The sequence below is a fragment of the Protomyctophum bolini genome, assembly GCF_963924005.1.
Source record: "Protomyctophum bolini genome assembly, chromosome: 11".
Lineage (NCBI taxonomy): Eukaryota > Metazoa > Chordata > Actinopteri > Myctophiformes > Myctophidae > Protomyctophum > Protomyctophum bolini.
This window is the reverse complement of record NC_137872.1, coordinates 26,722,879-26,736,094: the sequence shown is the minus strand read 5'-3', so window position 1 is coordinate 26,736,094 and position 13,216 is coordinate 26,722,879. Positions and strand designations below refer to the sequence as shown.

Below are 13,216 nucleotides of genomic sequence, written 5' to 3'. Positions count from 1 at the left end.
TGCATTTCCTCCACCCGCCCCCCCCCCCCCCCTCTCTCTCTCTCTCTCAAGGAAAAGGCAAAACACAAAAGAATCTTTAAAATATTTGGGATCTTGAGTACATCTAGATTAGTACTTCAACGTACAGTTGTACAGAATATCAAAACCTCATACTGTATAATATGTCCAAAACTGTTACTTTTCAGGAGTCAAATTCAAAAAGTATCACACGTCGTGTTTTGAGCTTTTGGATCTACTATTTCATATTTTTATACTGTGACGCTGTATTGTGATCAAGTATGGCAATAATGTATGTAAGCGTTAGGATATGGACTACATGGACAGAGTACACAGACCTTTTTGCCCAAACAACAACGGTATGCTGTCATATTCTGTGTAGAGTTTTGGAGTAAAGCTGGTGTCAAAATGGTGTCCAGTCCTGGCAGTGAGAGGAGGTAAGGCCTACAGCAGTGGGTGGTACGAACTGGTTTTAGTCCAGTTGACGTGAAGACAGAGATGTCATCTGAAACGGGCCCAAATTTCAACATGAAGCCTTGGTTCCCAAACTCCACCATGATTGTGTTTACATTGTCCCTGATTTATCGAGGGGTTGTTCTATTCCTTTATGCTTTTGGCTGGTAACGAATAAACAACATGTTATGTGCAGTTTGTTTCTTTAAGCGGTGAAGTATACAGGCGCGGGGGGATGGGTGCAGACATACGTCTTTTCAATAGGCCGTGGTAATGATGCCCTGTGACCTCATGGTCTGAGAAGCCAGAGGCGAAACCTTTTTGCACGGTGCACCACGGTTTGTCTAATATTACGTACTGTACTGCATCAAATCATCTGTTTTGAGTAGACATAGCCTAATAATGCCAACCTTCTGCTGTAGTTTACTCACAAGCTTATTGTGACCATCTGATTGTTTTGTGTAATTTGATCAGTTTGATCAGATTACCATTCAAAGTTATCCGTAATTGTTATAAAAAGGAACGGTACTGCTCTTAACCACATTAACCCTAGATGTCCTTTTTTATGTTAAAAATGATTGATATTTACAAGCTGGTCTTGATAGATCTACAAGCACACAACATGTCACTATGCATTGTGGTGTGAGCTTGTAGATTGGCTATTCTCACTTTGTGACACGACAAAGTATATAGTAGAGGACCACGTGGTTATGCTGATGAAATCATTCAGACCTTGCTTAGAATTATGAGAAAAGTCACACATTTGAAAAGCAATATTATTTTCAATATTTTCTTTTTATTGCAAACAATATAATACAAAAGATAAGCTTTTAAGACAATGGCATGTTTACCTAGGGAAACTGCATTAAAAAGATGTCGACATGAGAACTAACGATACAGAATACAAAATAAGGAACACAACTTTTTTTCCAAAACAAAAAAAGTATGCTGGTGATTCTAGAAAATTCTCTTACAACACAGTCATAGCTTAGATTGCCATTAATTCATTTGTTAGAATGAGAACAAAGACATTTGAAAACTTCCAGTTTGTTGTTGTTTTCTAAAGGAAAAGGTTTTTAAAGATTGGGTTTATCATAATTATAAGTAATCTGTACACAACTAGATCACGTAGAGAGAGAAAACATTTAAAAACGGAAACATTTACAAACGATAAATAAACAAAATTTGTACCACATATAAACAGCAAACTGTTCTGCCATGAAAAATGTCCTTTTTTCATCTTAATTAGTTGCTGCGGTATAATAACAAAACAAAACAAAACAAAAGATAATTGCAAATAGTTATTTTCAAATAAAATTAATGCTAGAGAATAAATTAAGAAAAGAACAAAAACAAAAGTTAGGAAATGGAAGGGGGGGGGGGGGGGGGCTTGTGTAGAAATATGACAAGAGTTTTTTTCTCTCTCAGGCTCAGCTGAGACCTGCTGGGGGAGGGGACGACGACTGGGGAGGATTGGCACTTCCTGCAGCCCCCGAATCAGGAAGTCAGAAGTCGTGGCTGGTGGAGGAGTGGGGGGGGGGGGGGGGGTTCGGGGGTCAGAGCCTCTCTTCTATGGCTCCACAGGCACCAATGGTATCAAGGCAGTTAGCCAGGTGAGAAACAAGCACTGCTCGGTTACATCCAGCAACACACTACAAAAAAACAAGCCTGAGTTATACTTAGTTGCGACGCGTGGATGTCGGTGCACAGAAAACAGCCGATCTACAAGCTCAGCTTGTAGATCGGTTTGTTTTCTTTGCACAGACATCCCCACGTCGCAACTAAGCATATAAAGTATAGATCAGGCGTTAAGGCCCCCTGGTAGAAATACATGGCGCTTTAATTAGCTATAGCACTTCCAAACAAAATAAACTTGAGCCAAAGCGACAGACAAAAAAACAAGAAATATATAATATTTGCCTAATTCACGGATGACACTGTCATATATCATTGGCCAATAATCAACGTCTATTTCACACCAGGCACACCGCTCAATTCTTATATCTCTCACAGGATATTATAACAATAATAACATATGTACAGTACAGAGATTTTCAAAGCAGAATGTTGGCTATTATAAGTCGGCAGTGTTAAGTAATAAGGGACCCTCCCCTGCTACTTCCTGTACAAAAATACATCTATGAGAAGTAAGGCCAGTGGGAGGGGTCGTCACCTCCTTCCACGTGTAGTAACCCCCCGAAACCTTGATGACAATGACGACCAAGATGACAATAATAAGGCTGACCAGAACACATACACAGTACATACTAAAATATTTATAACCGATATGTCCTCACAGAGGATTTCCAAATTTTCTTTATGTTATATCTAGAAAAATATAATCACAAAACTCGCAATACAAAAGGCACTGTCGTGAGCCATTCCAGATATATTTTCAGTACTATATATATATATATATATAAAAAAAAGGAGAAAAGGAAATAAAAAAAGTCCTGGTCATGTTTTTCTGTTGGCAACGACCCAGAAAGGTCGCCAAGGGGCGGAGAGAGAAAGAGAGTGACAGAGAGAGTAAAGTCAATGCGTGCGAGATGGGCTGTGTACAGTCAAAATGGCGTTTTGGGGCCTCGCCTCCCTCTCCCCTCTAAGGCCTGGAGAGCTGCGTGTAGACGGGCTGCTGCTCCCAGTGCTGCGGACTGTGGGTCTGGGGGACGGAGGGCACGCCGGTGGTGTCGGCGATGGGGGTGTACATGGGCCTCTGGCTGGGGCTCATGTAGCTGAAGGTGGAGTAGAGGCCGGAGCCCTGGTTGGAGGTGGCGTGGCTGTAGTAGGAGTTGGCGCCCGCCTGCTCTGAATAGTCATACTGTGCGCGGGTGATGGAGGGGTAGGACGCGGCACTGTAGTGCTGCAGGTTGAAGGAGCCGTAGGCGGCGTGCTGCGGGGAGCCCTGCTGCTCGCTGTAGTGACTCGGGCTCAGCTGCTCTGTCTTGATCTGCGTGGTCCGCTGGCCGCTCTGCTCCGCCGCCGCGCCAAGGGCGGTCAGCGAGTGCTGCTGCTGCTGCTGCTGCTTGGACATCCAGGCGGCGTGGGGCCCCTGGGCGTTGTTGCCCCCCCCCTGGCCAACCGCCACCGAGGAGCTGCTGATGCCATAGCTGCCCGTGTAGCCGCCGGGTTGGGCCGCGCCGGCCAGGCCCACGTGGCTGTGCGGCGGCAGGTACTGGTCGAACTCGTCCACGTCGAAGCTCTCGATGTTGGAGATGACGTCGCTGCTCAGCTCGTTGATGTCCACAGCACCGAAGTCGATGCCCTCCTGCATGGGGCGGCCCTCGCGCTTCAGGTCCACCTTGCCCTTGGGCAGGTCTGTCTTGGGGGTGGTGGGAGGTGTGGGCGGGCCCTGGGACTGACCTGTTTGATTTAGGAAGGAAAAGACAAGGGGTTATCATCGGAGCTGTTGTGAACACAAACAGTGTGTTAATAAAGATTGTCCCGGTGTTGTCCTGGTGGCATTTTATTCTCGCTTGTTGACTTTTCAAGACAAAGAGAGTTGTGGCTGCATGGGGCCAGGTGTCACATTTGTGTGCTCACTTGTAAAAGCCTGCTAATCATTAACAGGTGTCTGTCCAATGTCCCCCCCCCCCCCCCCCCTCACCACCACCCTCCCCCCAAAGGCTCTAATATAGGCTATCAATATGACTTTCCCAAGTGTGACAATATATAATTTTTAAATACCCTGTCAAAAGCTATACTCCTCAAACTAACAGCTCCTCAAAACAAACAAATGCTAAATTGGCTCAGCCTTGTTTTTACCTGAATGCTCGCCAGGGGAGTGCACTTCACCCATGCTTGACGCCGGTGAGTCGGCCTGCTGCAGAGCCTTGAAGATGGCACCGGGAGAGATGTGAGTCTGCTCGCCGTCCTCAGGCTCGCTCTGGCCGTTCTTGACGGACTTCCTCCGCCTGGGCTGGTACTTGTAGTCGGGGTGGTCTTTCTTGTGCTGCACCCTCAGCCGCTCGGCTTCCTCCACGAACGGGCGCTTCTCTCCTTCATTGAGCAGTCTGGAGAACAGCAACAACAACATAAGAATGCATAGAGATACACAAAAAGCAGAATGCATAGATACACAACAAGCAATCTGCTTAATCGTTGCAACAGATGGTGCAATTAATCAAATCGTTGCACATGATCAGCAGTCTTACTACGTAGTATGCGTAGACCTATTCGAGTTTATCATAGCGCTCAACAATTAGGCTATAGTTTGTAGTCTACTGTCTACATTTAATAATTGAAAATACGGTCAAATAATAATGACAACAATACATTTGAATTGCTAAAATAGATTTGACTTATAGGAAAGTATTTAGGCAGTCTCTATGGAAGCAACATTGTGAAATGTGCATTGCGGAACTGAAGCACCGCGCACAGTAAAATCCTCCGTTAATTTAACCCCGAGATAGTAATTAAATCATTAACATAGGCGACAACACATTTGTAACTCTTAGAATGCACACATCGAACCATGTTGGTTCCATTTTGCACACTAAATGAACACGGATTCTTTGACAGCGCAAGGCGCGCGCATCACAAAAAAGTATTTGCAGCAGAAAGAAAAGTGCATGTGAAGGAGGAAAAAAACGTGTCGTACCTCCACAGCTTGCCCAGGGTCTTGCTGAGCTCGGCGTTGTGCAGATGAGGGTACTGGTCGGCCAGCTTCCTCCTGGCCGCCTGCGCCCACACCATGAAGGCGTTCATGGGTCTCTTGACGTGCGGCTTGCTCTTGCTGGATCCGTTGACGCGCACGGGCATGGGCACCAGCGTCCAGTCGTAGCCCTTCAGCACCTGCGACACGGCGTCGCGGATGCACACGGGGAACTTGTCCTCCTCGCCCTCCTTCTTGTACACGTCGGTGAGCATCGGTTCCTGGCCGTGGTGCAGGCCCAGTCCCAGGAGGTGGTTGTCGGAGCACGGCCGCGTGTTCTCCGTGTCCGAGCCGGAGCCGGACGGGCACGGCGAGCCGCCGGTGGAGTCCTCGTCGGACATGGTGGGGCTCGGCGCGTCGGAGGAGTGACACTTGTCCTGTTCGTCTGTCATCTTCAGGTAAGGGTCGAGGAGATTCATGCGAAACGGATTACAAACGACAAGCTTCTTGCGAAATGAAACGTTAGCTTCTGATGATGATGGTGATGATGATGATGATGAGGAAAAGTCCTTTTATTTTCTTCTCTAAATCCCAAAGTGCTGCTGCTTTGCCAAAAAGACTGTAGAACGACAGCCCGCAAGGCGCACAGCTCGGACCTGTAGGCGAACTTCACTGCTTAGAAAAGCAGAAAAATGTATATCAAAAAAATAATTTTAAGTCCCTTCAAGTTTGTTCAAATCACGGTAGCTGTTGTTGTTGTGTTTTTACACCAAGAGGTAAAATGCAAACTGCATGCGCTGGACGCACAAATGAACTGCTTTCACTGGAGAAAAAGTGTGTAAAGTAAAGTTTTAGTGGAAGCATCTATGAGGTCTGAGGCTCGCTGTGAGATGTGGAGACGGCGCACACTGACGCTGGATTTATCAGTGTCGCTCGACGCGCAGATTGGCTGAAAGGAAAACGAGGGCGGAGACGAAATAGGACTCTGTTGCGCTCTGCTCTGCGCAGTCAGTCAACAACACTGAAAACTTATTTCCAATGAGAAAATGTAGTTTTTCTTCCCCCCCCCATTCATCTGTGGTATAATTCACATTTAGATTCAATTATAGCCTACCAAGTTTCATAATAGTCTATCTTTAAAGCTATATAATAATTAATTAATAATACTATAGCCTCGAAGTCAGGCGTAATATGATTAAATAATTGTTCGAATAATGAATAAAACAACATTCCATTGCACTTTCATGACATTAACATCAGCAGCATCTATTCCTATTCGAACTACTCCTATACAAGATGTAGCCTACTGTAGTCTGTAGCCTATAGGTTAATTACAGCACTGTTTAGTACATGGGTCCTCAAAACTTTGAAGGTTACAATGAAATGTATAGGCCTACCTAAATAGTATTTACATGATCATTACATACATTTCTACAGGTTATTCATATGCCTTATTAATAACACAATGCACAAGATACTAAGATAGCCCCATCTAAATTCTTAATTTCTGGCACATTTGAAAATGCTTGTATGCCTTTAACTGAGTCTGTCACACTTTTTTTTAAAACAGCTATTTCCAGATAAATAGATTTATCTCTAGGTTTCTCTGTAAATATTGACATTGTTTGTTCTAAAAGTTTCTACTTGGGTTTTCTTTGAGTAGACTGTCCAGCGTCTGACTGGAGTTATGCACTTTATTCACAGTACACTACTACACAGGCTTCAGTCACTGCAGCTCTGCACGGGGGTAAACACTGACCAATAGGGGGCGACAGCAGTCCAGCATCTCCCTTGCTTGCTGATGTATATTGAGTGCAATAATCATAGCTGTAGCTGTAGTTGGTTATTTAACGTTAGACGTAGCTTTCTGATTTGTAAACATACAAGATATAAGTTGTAGGTATATAGGCTTCTATCGTGACAGTCAAAAAAATTGTCTTATTTGAGTGAGGCTTTATTTTGCATAAATCTAAATGAATAGGCCTACAGTAGGTTAAATTGATAGGAAAAACAACATTCATTTATTTCTCAATGATAAAAGTAATCAAATTATATGATACACAGAAAACAGATGATGTGTATAACATAGCCTAAATAAATATTGTTAATTAATTGAACTATTTATTTCTTCCCCCTCTCTGACATTTTGGGTCTGACAATGAGACAGTCTGATTTATTTAGATTGATTATTCATGTGGAAAAAGAATAGCCTATATCAGCACAGATTTGCTGCTGCTAATAATAGCTACTGAAATAATTAGGCCTATAATAGGCCAATAATCCAAATATTAAGTAGAATAATGATAATATTTGTGCAAATAAAATGAAGACTAAAAATGAGGATACAGGTAAAGGCTATTAACTTAAATATAGCTCGTGGTAGTCAAATCTGTCATGCTATTTACAGTAATTCATTGACTGCGGTAGACTATAACTGAAGCGAGACAAAATTGGCAGCAGCAGTAAAAAAAAGTACCTTGTTGGATGAGTTCCAACTCTTGTTTTGTGAGTGACAAAGGACGCTTTGTTGGGCTCGTTCTGTCACTAATCCAGGTATTTAATTTTAGAAAGTAAATCTGAATATATAGCTCCAAGTCCACTTGTAGTCCTATAGTCTAAACTATTAGAATGTTACCCTCGCCATGCCCCCTGAATGCAATGAACTGAAAAGGCTACATTAATAAATGTAATGAGAAACCTTAAACGTTTAATTTCTACAATTAGGCTATGCAGCCAAAGCATGGCACGCACAGTGTAAAACATCATTCTTATTTTAACCTTTGAGTTGGTGGTAAGCCAAAGTATTGTTTTATTTTATCAGCCTGCTGATATTGCCCTTCATATAGTTTGTTGACGCTCTTGATGTAAAGATTGATATCAATGTTTCCTCTTACTGCAAAGTGTGTAAGTAGCCTACTATATTTTGTGCCTTGTACCACTCAGCACTGCGGTTTGTGTGTGTGTGTGTGTGTGTGTGTGTGTGTGTGTGTGTGTGTGTGTGTGTGTGTGTGTGTGTGTGTGTGTGTGTGCGTGCGTGCATGTGTGTGTGTGTGTGTGTGTGTGTGTGTGTGTGTGTGTGTGTGTGTGTGTGTGTGTGTGTGTGTGTGTGTGTGTGCCCGCGCGCATACGCATGCTTGTAGATTTGCTACTTTTGATGCTATTGTGTGGTGCAGTCAATTTACAAAAAAACAAACAAAAAAAGTTAGAAAATGGAGATGGTTTCTGCCCGTATCCGTTACGCAACGGATACACACGTTGGAGAAGAGATGACTGGTTGAACTGTGGGGCTTAAATTGTTTTGTTTTGACAAACCCTATTGAACAGTATACCAATACCATAATCCACATTTTACACATCAGAGTAACTAGACTCTCATAACTTGGTCTGAAAGCCATTTCCCCCAATAAGGCATAACCTCTGAGATATAGGCTATACTCCTGAGTGCTGCAGTTCAGTGAAAGGAAAATTAAATTGGATTAAAATAGCAAACGTATACAGAGGCGACCTGGGGAAACAAATATGCAATAATATGCAACCCCTAACTGCCCCCCCCCCCCCATCCCCCCTCTGAGGTGCTCAATATGATCACCTGAGTAGCCATCAGATGGGTGAAGCTGGAACTGAATTTCCGCCGTGCAGGATTAAGAAAGTCTTCATTAATACGTTAATGTGCAACACAGAAAATCCTGTTAATGTTAAAGGATTTTTGTTCTGTATTTGTACCTACTGTACCTTGATTGTCGAGTGTAAATATTTAGTGTGGTAAAATATGGCCTCAAATGGACCATACATTTGGCCACACAGGCTTAAAACATGCAAATTGCTGATCTTACTATGTGTTCAGGGTACTGTGGGCGCTTCCATTTGTTATTTCATATGATCGGTGTCCTGCATGAGGCTGCTGACGGTCTCATAATGCAGGGGGGGAAGCCCCGTCCATGGCTAACACCCGAGTATCAGAGGCGTGGACGGGTGTGCGCTTGGCCCCCGCCATGCAGACCGCAGTGTGGGCCCCGTGGTGTTGTCTGCAAGACCATGGATCCTGCGGCGGGACAAGGGGCGGATGCACAAACTCGCGTTCGGGGCCGACTGTATGCACGAGACACTTGCCTGTCAACCCCAGCAGGCCTTGGGAAACTTCTCAGCTAAAGTTTGAGCCACAGTGTTAAAATTCTGGGGCAAACACTGGGGGTAAACTGCTAAATCATGTCCTCCACCTCCCCTTACTCTCTCTCTCTCTCTCTCTCTCTCTCTCTCTCTCTGTCTCGGATTCCACGGCAAAGAGCAAACCGCGTCCACCTTTTGAAAGTTCGAAATGCATATTTAAGTGTGCGTGTGGGTGTTGTTTGTTGACTATGTGTCTACTTGAGGTTGTGCTATGTTTTACACTTTTAAAAATCTCCATTTCCTACTAAAATGTTCTTGTTCCAGTTTATATTTTGGTTTATTCAGATGTGTTCTTCAAACCCAATTCTGTCATGCATTTAACTGTAACATTTGTATGTTTTTCAGGCACGATTATGCACCTTGTGCAAAGAAATAATAAACGATCAAGGTTATAAGAGTTTCAACAATATGTCCTCTCAAAGTGTGAGTGAGCAGTCTGAGATGAAATTAATCCATGGCTTGCAGTAGCAACAAGGACTTTAACCAGTTAAACCCTATATTCTTCGTTGACCGGGGTCCCCCAGGGGTCTGTATTTGGCCTCCTCCTCGTTTCCACAGTACAAGCTCACAATGCGTATGTGATTCCAAAATCTATTGAAATTCTACAGTCTATGGAGTAGACAAAAGGCTAGCTATAGTTACTGTATATGTTCTAAGGGTATGTATGCACTATTATGTTTTGTCAAATGGTCCCCTATTTTTGCCGAATGTCGGCCTGACCACCAGATAATTTGAAAAACTTCCTGTGATATTTGTGAAGAATTAGAAGAATTTCATATAGTGATAAATGATGCCGCGGAGGTGGGCTTGGATCATTCTCCAGCTGACATGACACCTGTCTGACACTTTTCCTCCTCCACCCTGGTGGGAGCTGGCAGCAAGCTAAGGCAGTGTGCTTCTCAACTGTGGGTCGGGAGTCGGGACCCCGCAAAGGATTCTATCTATCTATCTATCTATCTATCTAAATATATTATGGGGGGGGGGGGGGGTAGCTTAATGTGCAATATTGTCTTCTCACTCAACTGTAAACAAACCAACAACATACTAGCATACGTGTACACAGGGTATCTGCACAGACTTTTAAGACCTTTTAATACCCCTCAAACATTGGCCAAATGTGTCAAATATTACCTAAGAAATGTTCAAAATAGCCAATCTATAAGCTGACAACGTGTCGCATCATGACATATTTGCAAGCTTGTAGACCGTCTATCTTTCGAATATCTGATGAAGTATACAATATGGCTTATTGGTCAATGTGTCTTTTCTAAAAAAATATTTCATAAAAATAACTTGTTACTAAAGTTTTCAAATAATTGTAGTGGAGGCAATATTTGCCTCTGAGGTGTAGTGGTCAGTATCAAAGTAGCAAACAATGGAAACACTCAAAGTAAACATACCGGTACCTCAAAACTATGCTTAAGTATAGTATACGTGACGTGAGTAAATGCAGTTAGTCATTTTCCACCAGTGGAGGAGGGGAGACACTGAGAAAATCCCCTCGCATGCGCACCGTTTGAACTTTCCTCCACATGTTAGTTTGTCAGTGGTGTGAACTGTTTGTTGTCGTTAAGCACCACAACATTCGGTCGGAGGCGGAGATCCACCGGTGTTGCTAAACTGCTAGCCTGGCCCTATAGCCCACACTGTCAGCCATGGTCCCTTCAGGATGGATGGGCTGCCCTGGGTATTTGCCTAAACCAGATCAGAGCGCTCTGGCCACGGGGCAGTTGTTGACACATGGCATTTTGCAAAGGGTAAAGTTTAAACAGGACTTATCAAGAGCCTGACACCTTCAGAAGGATGGGATGATTTTCTCTCTCTCTAACACATCCCTGAGAGCTTATGCAGGACCACTACAGGTTCCACTGGCCTTGCCAAAACGTCTGTACCTATAAGTGCTGCTGGCTGGCTGGCCGGTGGGACGCTGCAGTGCAGCATTTTTGAAAAGCAGCTGCCTAGGGTGCTTGATTGTCCAAAAGTGCATTTCTTGAATGTGACATTGTGGGTCACTGAAACCACTGGTTCTCCAACATCAGGTCCAGAGACGACCCATGCAGGGTCCAGAAATGGACCCTTACGGGTCTGTAACTCTGAGAGTGTACTGTATGTACAAACGGAACCGTTTGTTAACACAAAGATACAAAAGGGCCATTTGTACCCCTAGGTGGGCCCAGGGCCGAACGTTGAGAGTTTGAGACATTTAAACCCTATATTCTGTATACCCATCTTTTTTCCCTCTATACACCAAATATATTTGGCTGAAAATAGGCTGATCTACACGCTTGGCTATTGAGGTAAATATTTGCCTAATGTATTTTCACATACAGTTGGCCTAGAATGGGATGCTCAGAATAGGGACACAGGGGTCCATGTGGTTAACTTTCATGTTTTGTGGGGAAAAGGCTTCGAAACTTCAAAAGGATAATTAAATTGCAAATTCATCACTTCTGAATGGCACACTGCAAAGTCAGCAAATATAAAGGTTAGGCCTACCTTATAGATCGTCTCTGGCGGGTGGAAACATCATACTCTGTCCAAAACTGTAGGAAAGAAAATAACAAAAATAACAACAATAAAGTTAACCCATTTAGGACAGAGGACAAAATTAAAAGGATCCTGACCTATAGTTTTCTGAAAAACATCAAATATTTATTCAAAAATGTTATACTGCGAATATACTGTACATATAGCAACAAGAACCCCAAAAGGGGTTCCCATCTTGAAGGGTAAAAACACCAAAAGGCGTTCCCATCGTTATAATATGGAGATATGCGGAGCAAAGATATACAGCATTGTACTTTCAGTTATCCTCTCCATCATTAGATGAGATCAGATTACACGTGAGATAACGACCTGTCGTGGTGCCAGGAAAGGCACACGTTTTGTCCTTCACCCCTTCCGACTGACCGGCAGTGCACGATACACTTTCTTGTATCTTCCCCTCGCTCTAGCCTCCCCCTGAAGATAGCACCACTGTAAACCACTGTAAACCCAAGCCTTATCTCCCCGTGGGCTCCTAGCAAAACCAAACACCTTGAGCACTCGTTGATAGAGTATCTACCAGAGAGGAAATGCAGGCTGACCTGGCATCGCTATGTGTTTATCAATAGTTCCAGATGCACTTCTGTGTCTTTGAAAGGTATGTGCCCCCGCGTTCGAATGAGGCTTAATTGGTTGTTTTGTAATAATAATAATAATAATACAAATCTACTGTAGACCTATAGTAACTTGTAGCTAAAGTTAAAAAAAAAACAATTGTGGAGTAAAAAGTTAAATATTTCCCTCCGAGATGTAGTGGAGCACTCAACCCCAGCATCCGTATCGGGAACGCTTTCACAGAAAATCAAGAAGCTGTGAGCTTGTCGATCGGCTATTTTTCAGCGGGAAGTTATGCGGGAACCCGTACTGAGTGGCAAAGAAACTACTTTCTGGCCTTGACAGTACATCCAAACAGAAACGTCCTATCTGATTGCATGAAATGATGTTAAACAACGTTAAACTCACTTTGTCACTCGATTTTGCCACTTTATGCATGCACATACCCTCTACAGAGTCTATAGAAAACAGAAAAGACTAATACAGAGCCCCGAGGGTCTCTGGACAACCATATAAGGTTTAAGTGATTAAGTATCTCAAAATGGCTCTCAGTACTTGCTCAGTACTCGGTTACTTTTCCACCAGTGTTCACAGTTTTGTGTCATGTTGCAGATGAAAGAGGAGTGTGCAGATGGAGGTGCGTTCTATGAGTACCGTGGCTAGGAATGTATGAACCACATGAAGCCTAGCGTCCCTCCTTCCCTCATCCACTGGATGCACTGCTTCCTCAGCAACACGCCACAGAGCAGGGCTGTGCCACATGACGTCAATTCAGCCATTGTACATACAGCAAAATACAAGTGTTTCGTCAGAATCATTTTGTTTATTATAACAAATCTGTTAAATGTTTGTGTGAGTTCGTTGATATGATTTTTCTAACCTACATATTTTTACACATTAAAACCG

General features: G+C 43.5%; 1 protein-coding gene across 1 annotated transcript; it reads right to left on the bottom strand.

Moving 5' to 3' along the window:
* Positions 1-1,226: 1,226 nt before the first annotated feature.
* sox9a (SRY-box transcription factor 9a) lies at positions 1,227-5,924 on the bottom strand. Its single transcript, XM_080776598.1, has 3 exons — positions 5,051-5,924; positions 4,216-4,463; positions 1,227-3,813 (listed from the first exon to the last, which is right to left on the bottom strand). Exons 1-3 carry the CDS (start codon positions 5,521-5,523, stop codon positions 3,053-3,055), a joined length of 1,482 nt encoding a protein of 493 aa, XP_080632724.1. The 5' UTR covers positions 5,524-5,924; the 3' UTR covers positions 1,227-3,052.
* Between the last annotated feature and the right edge of the window lie 7,292 nt (positions 5,925-13,216).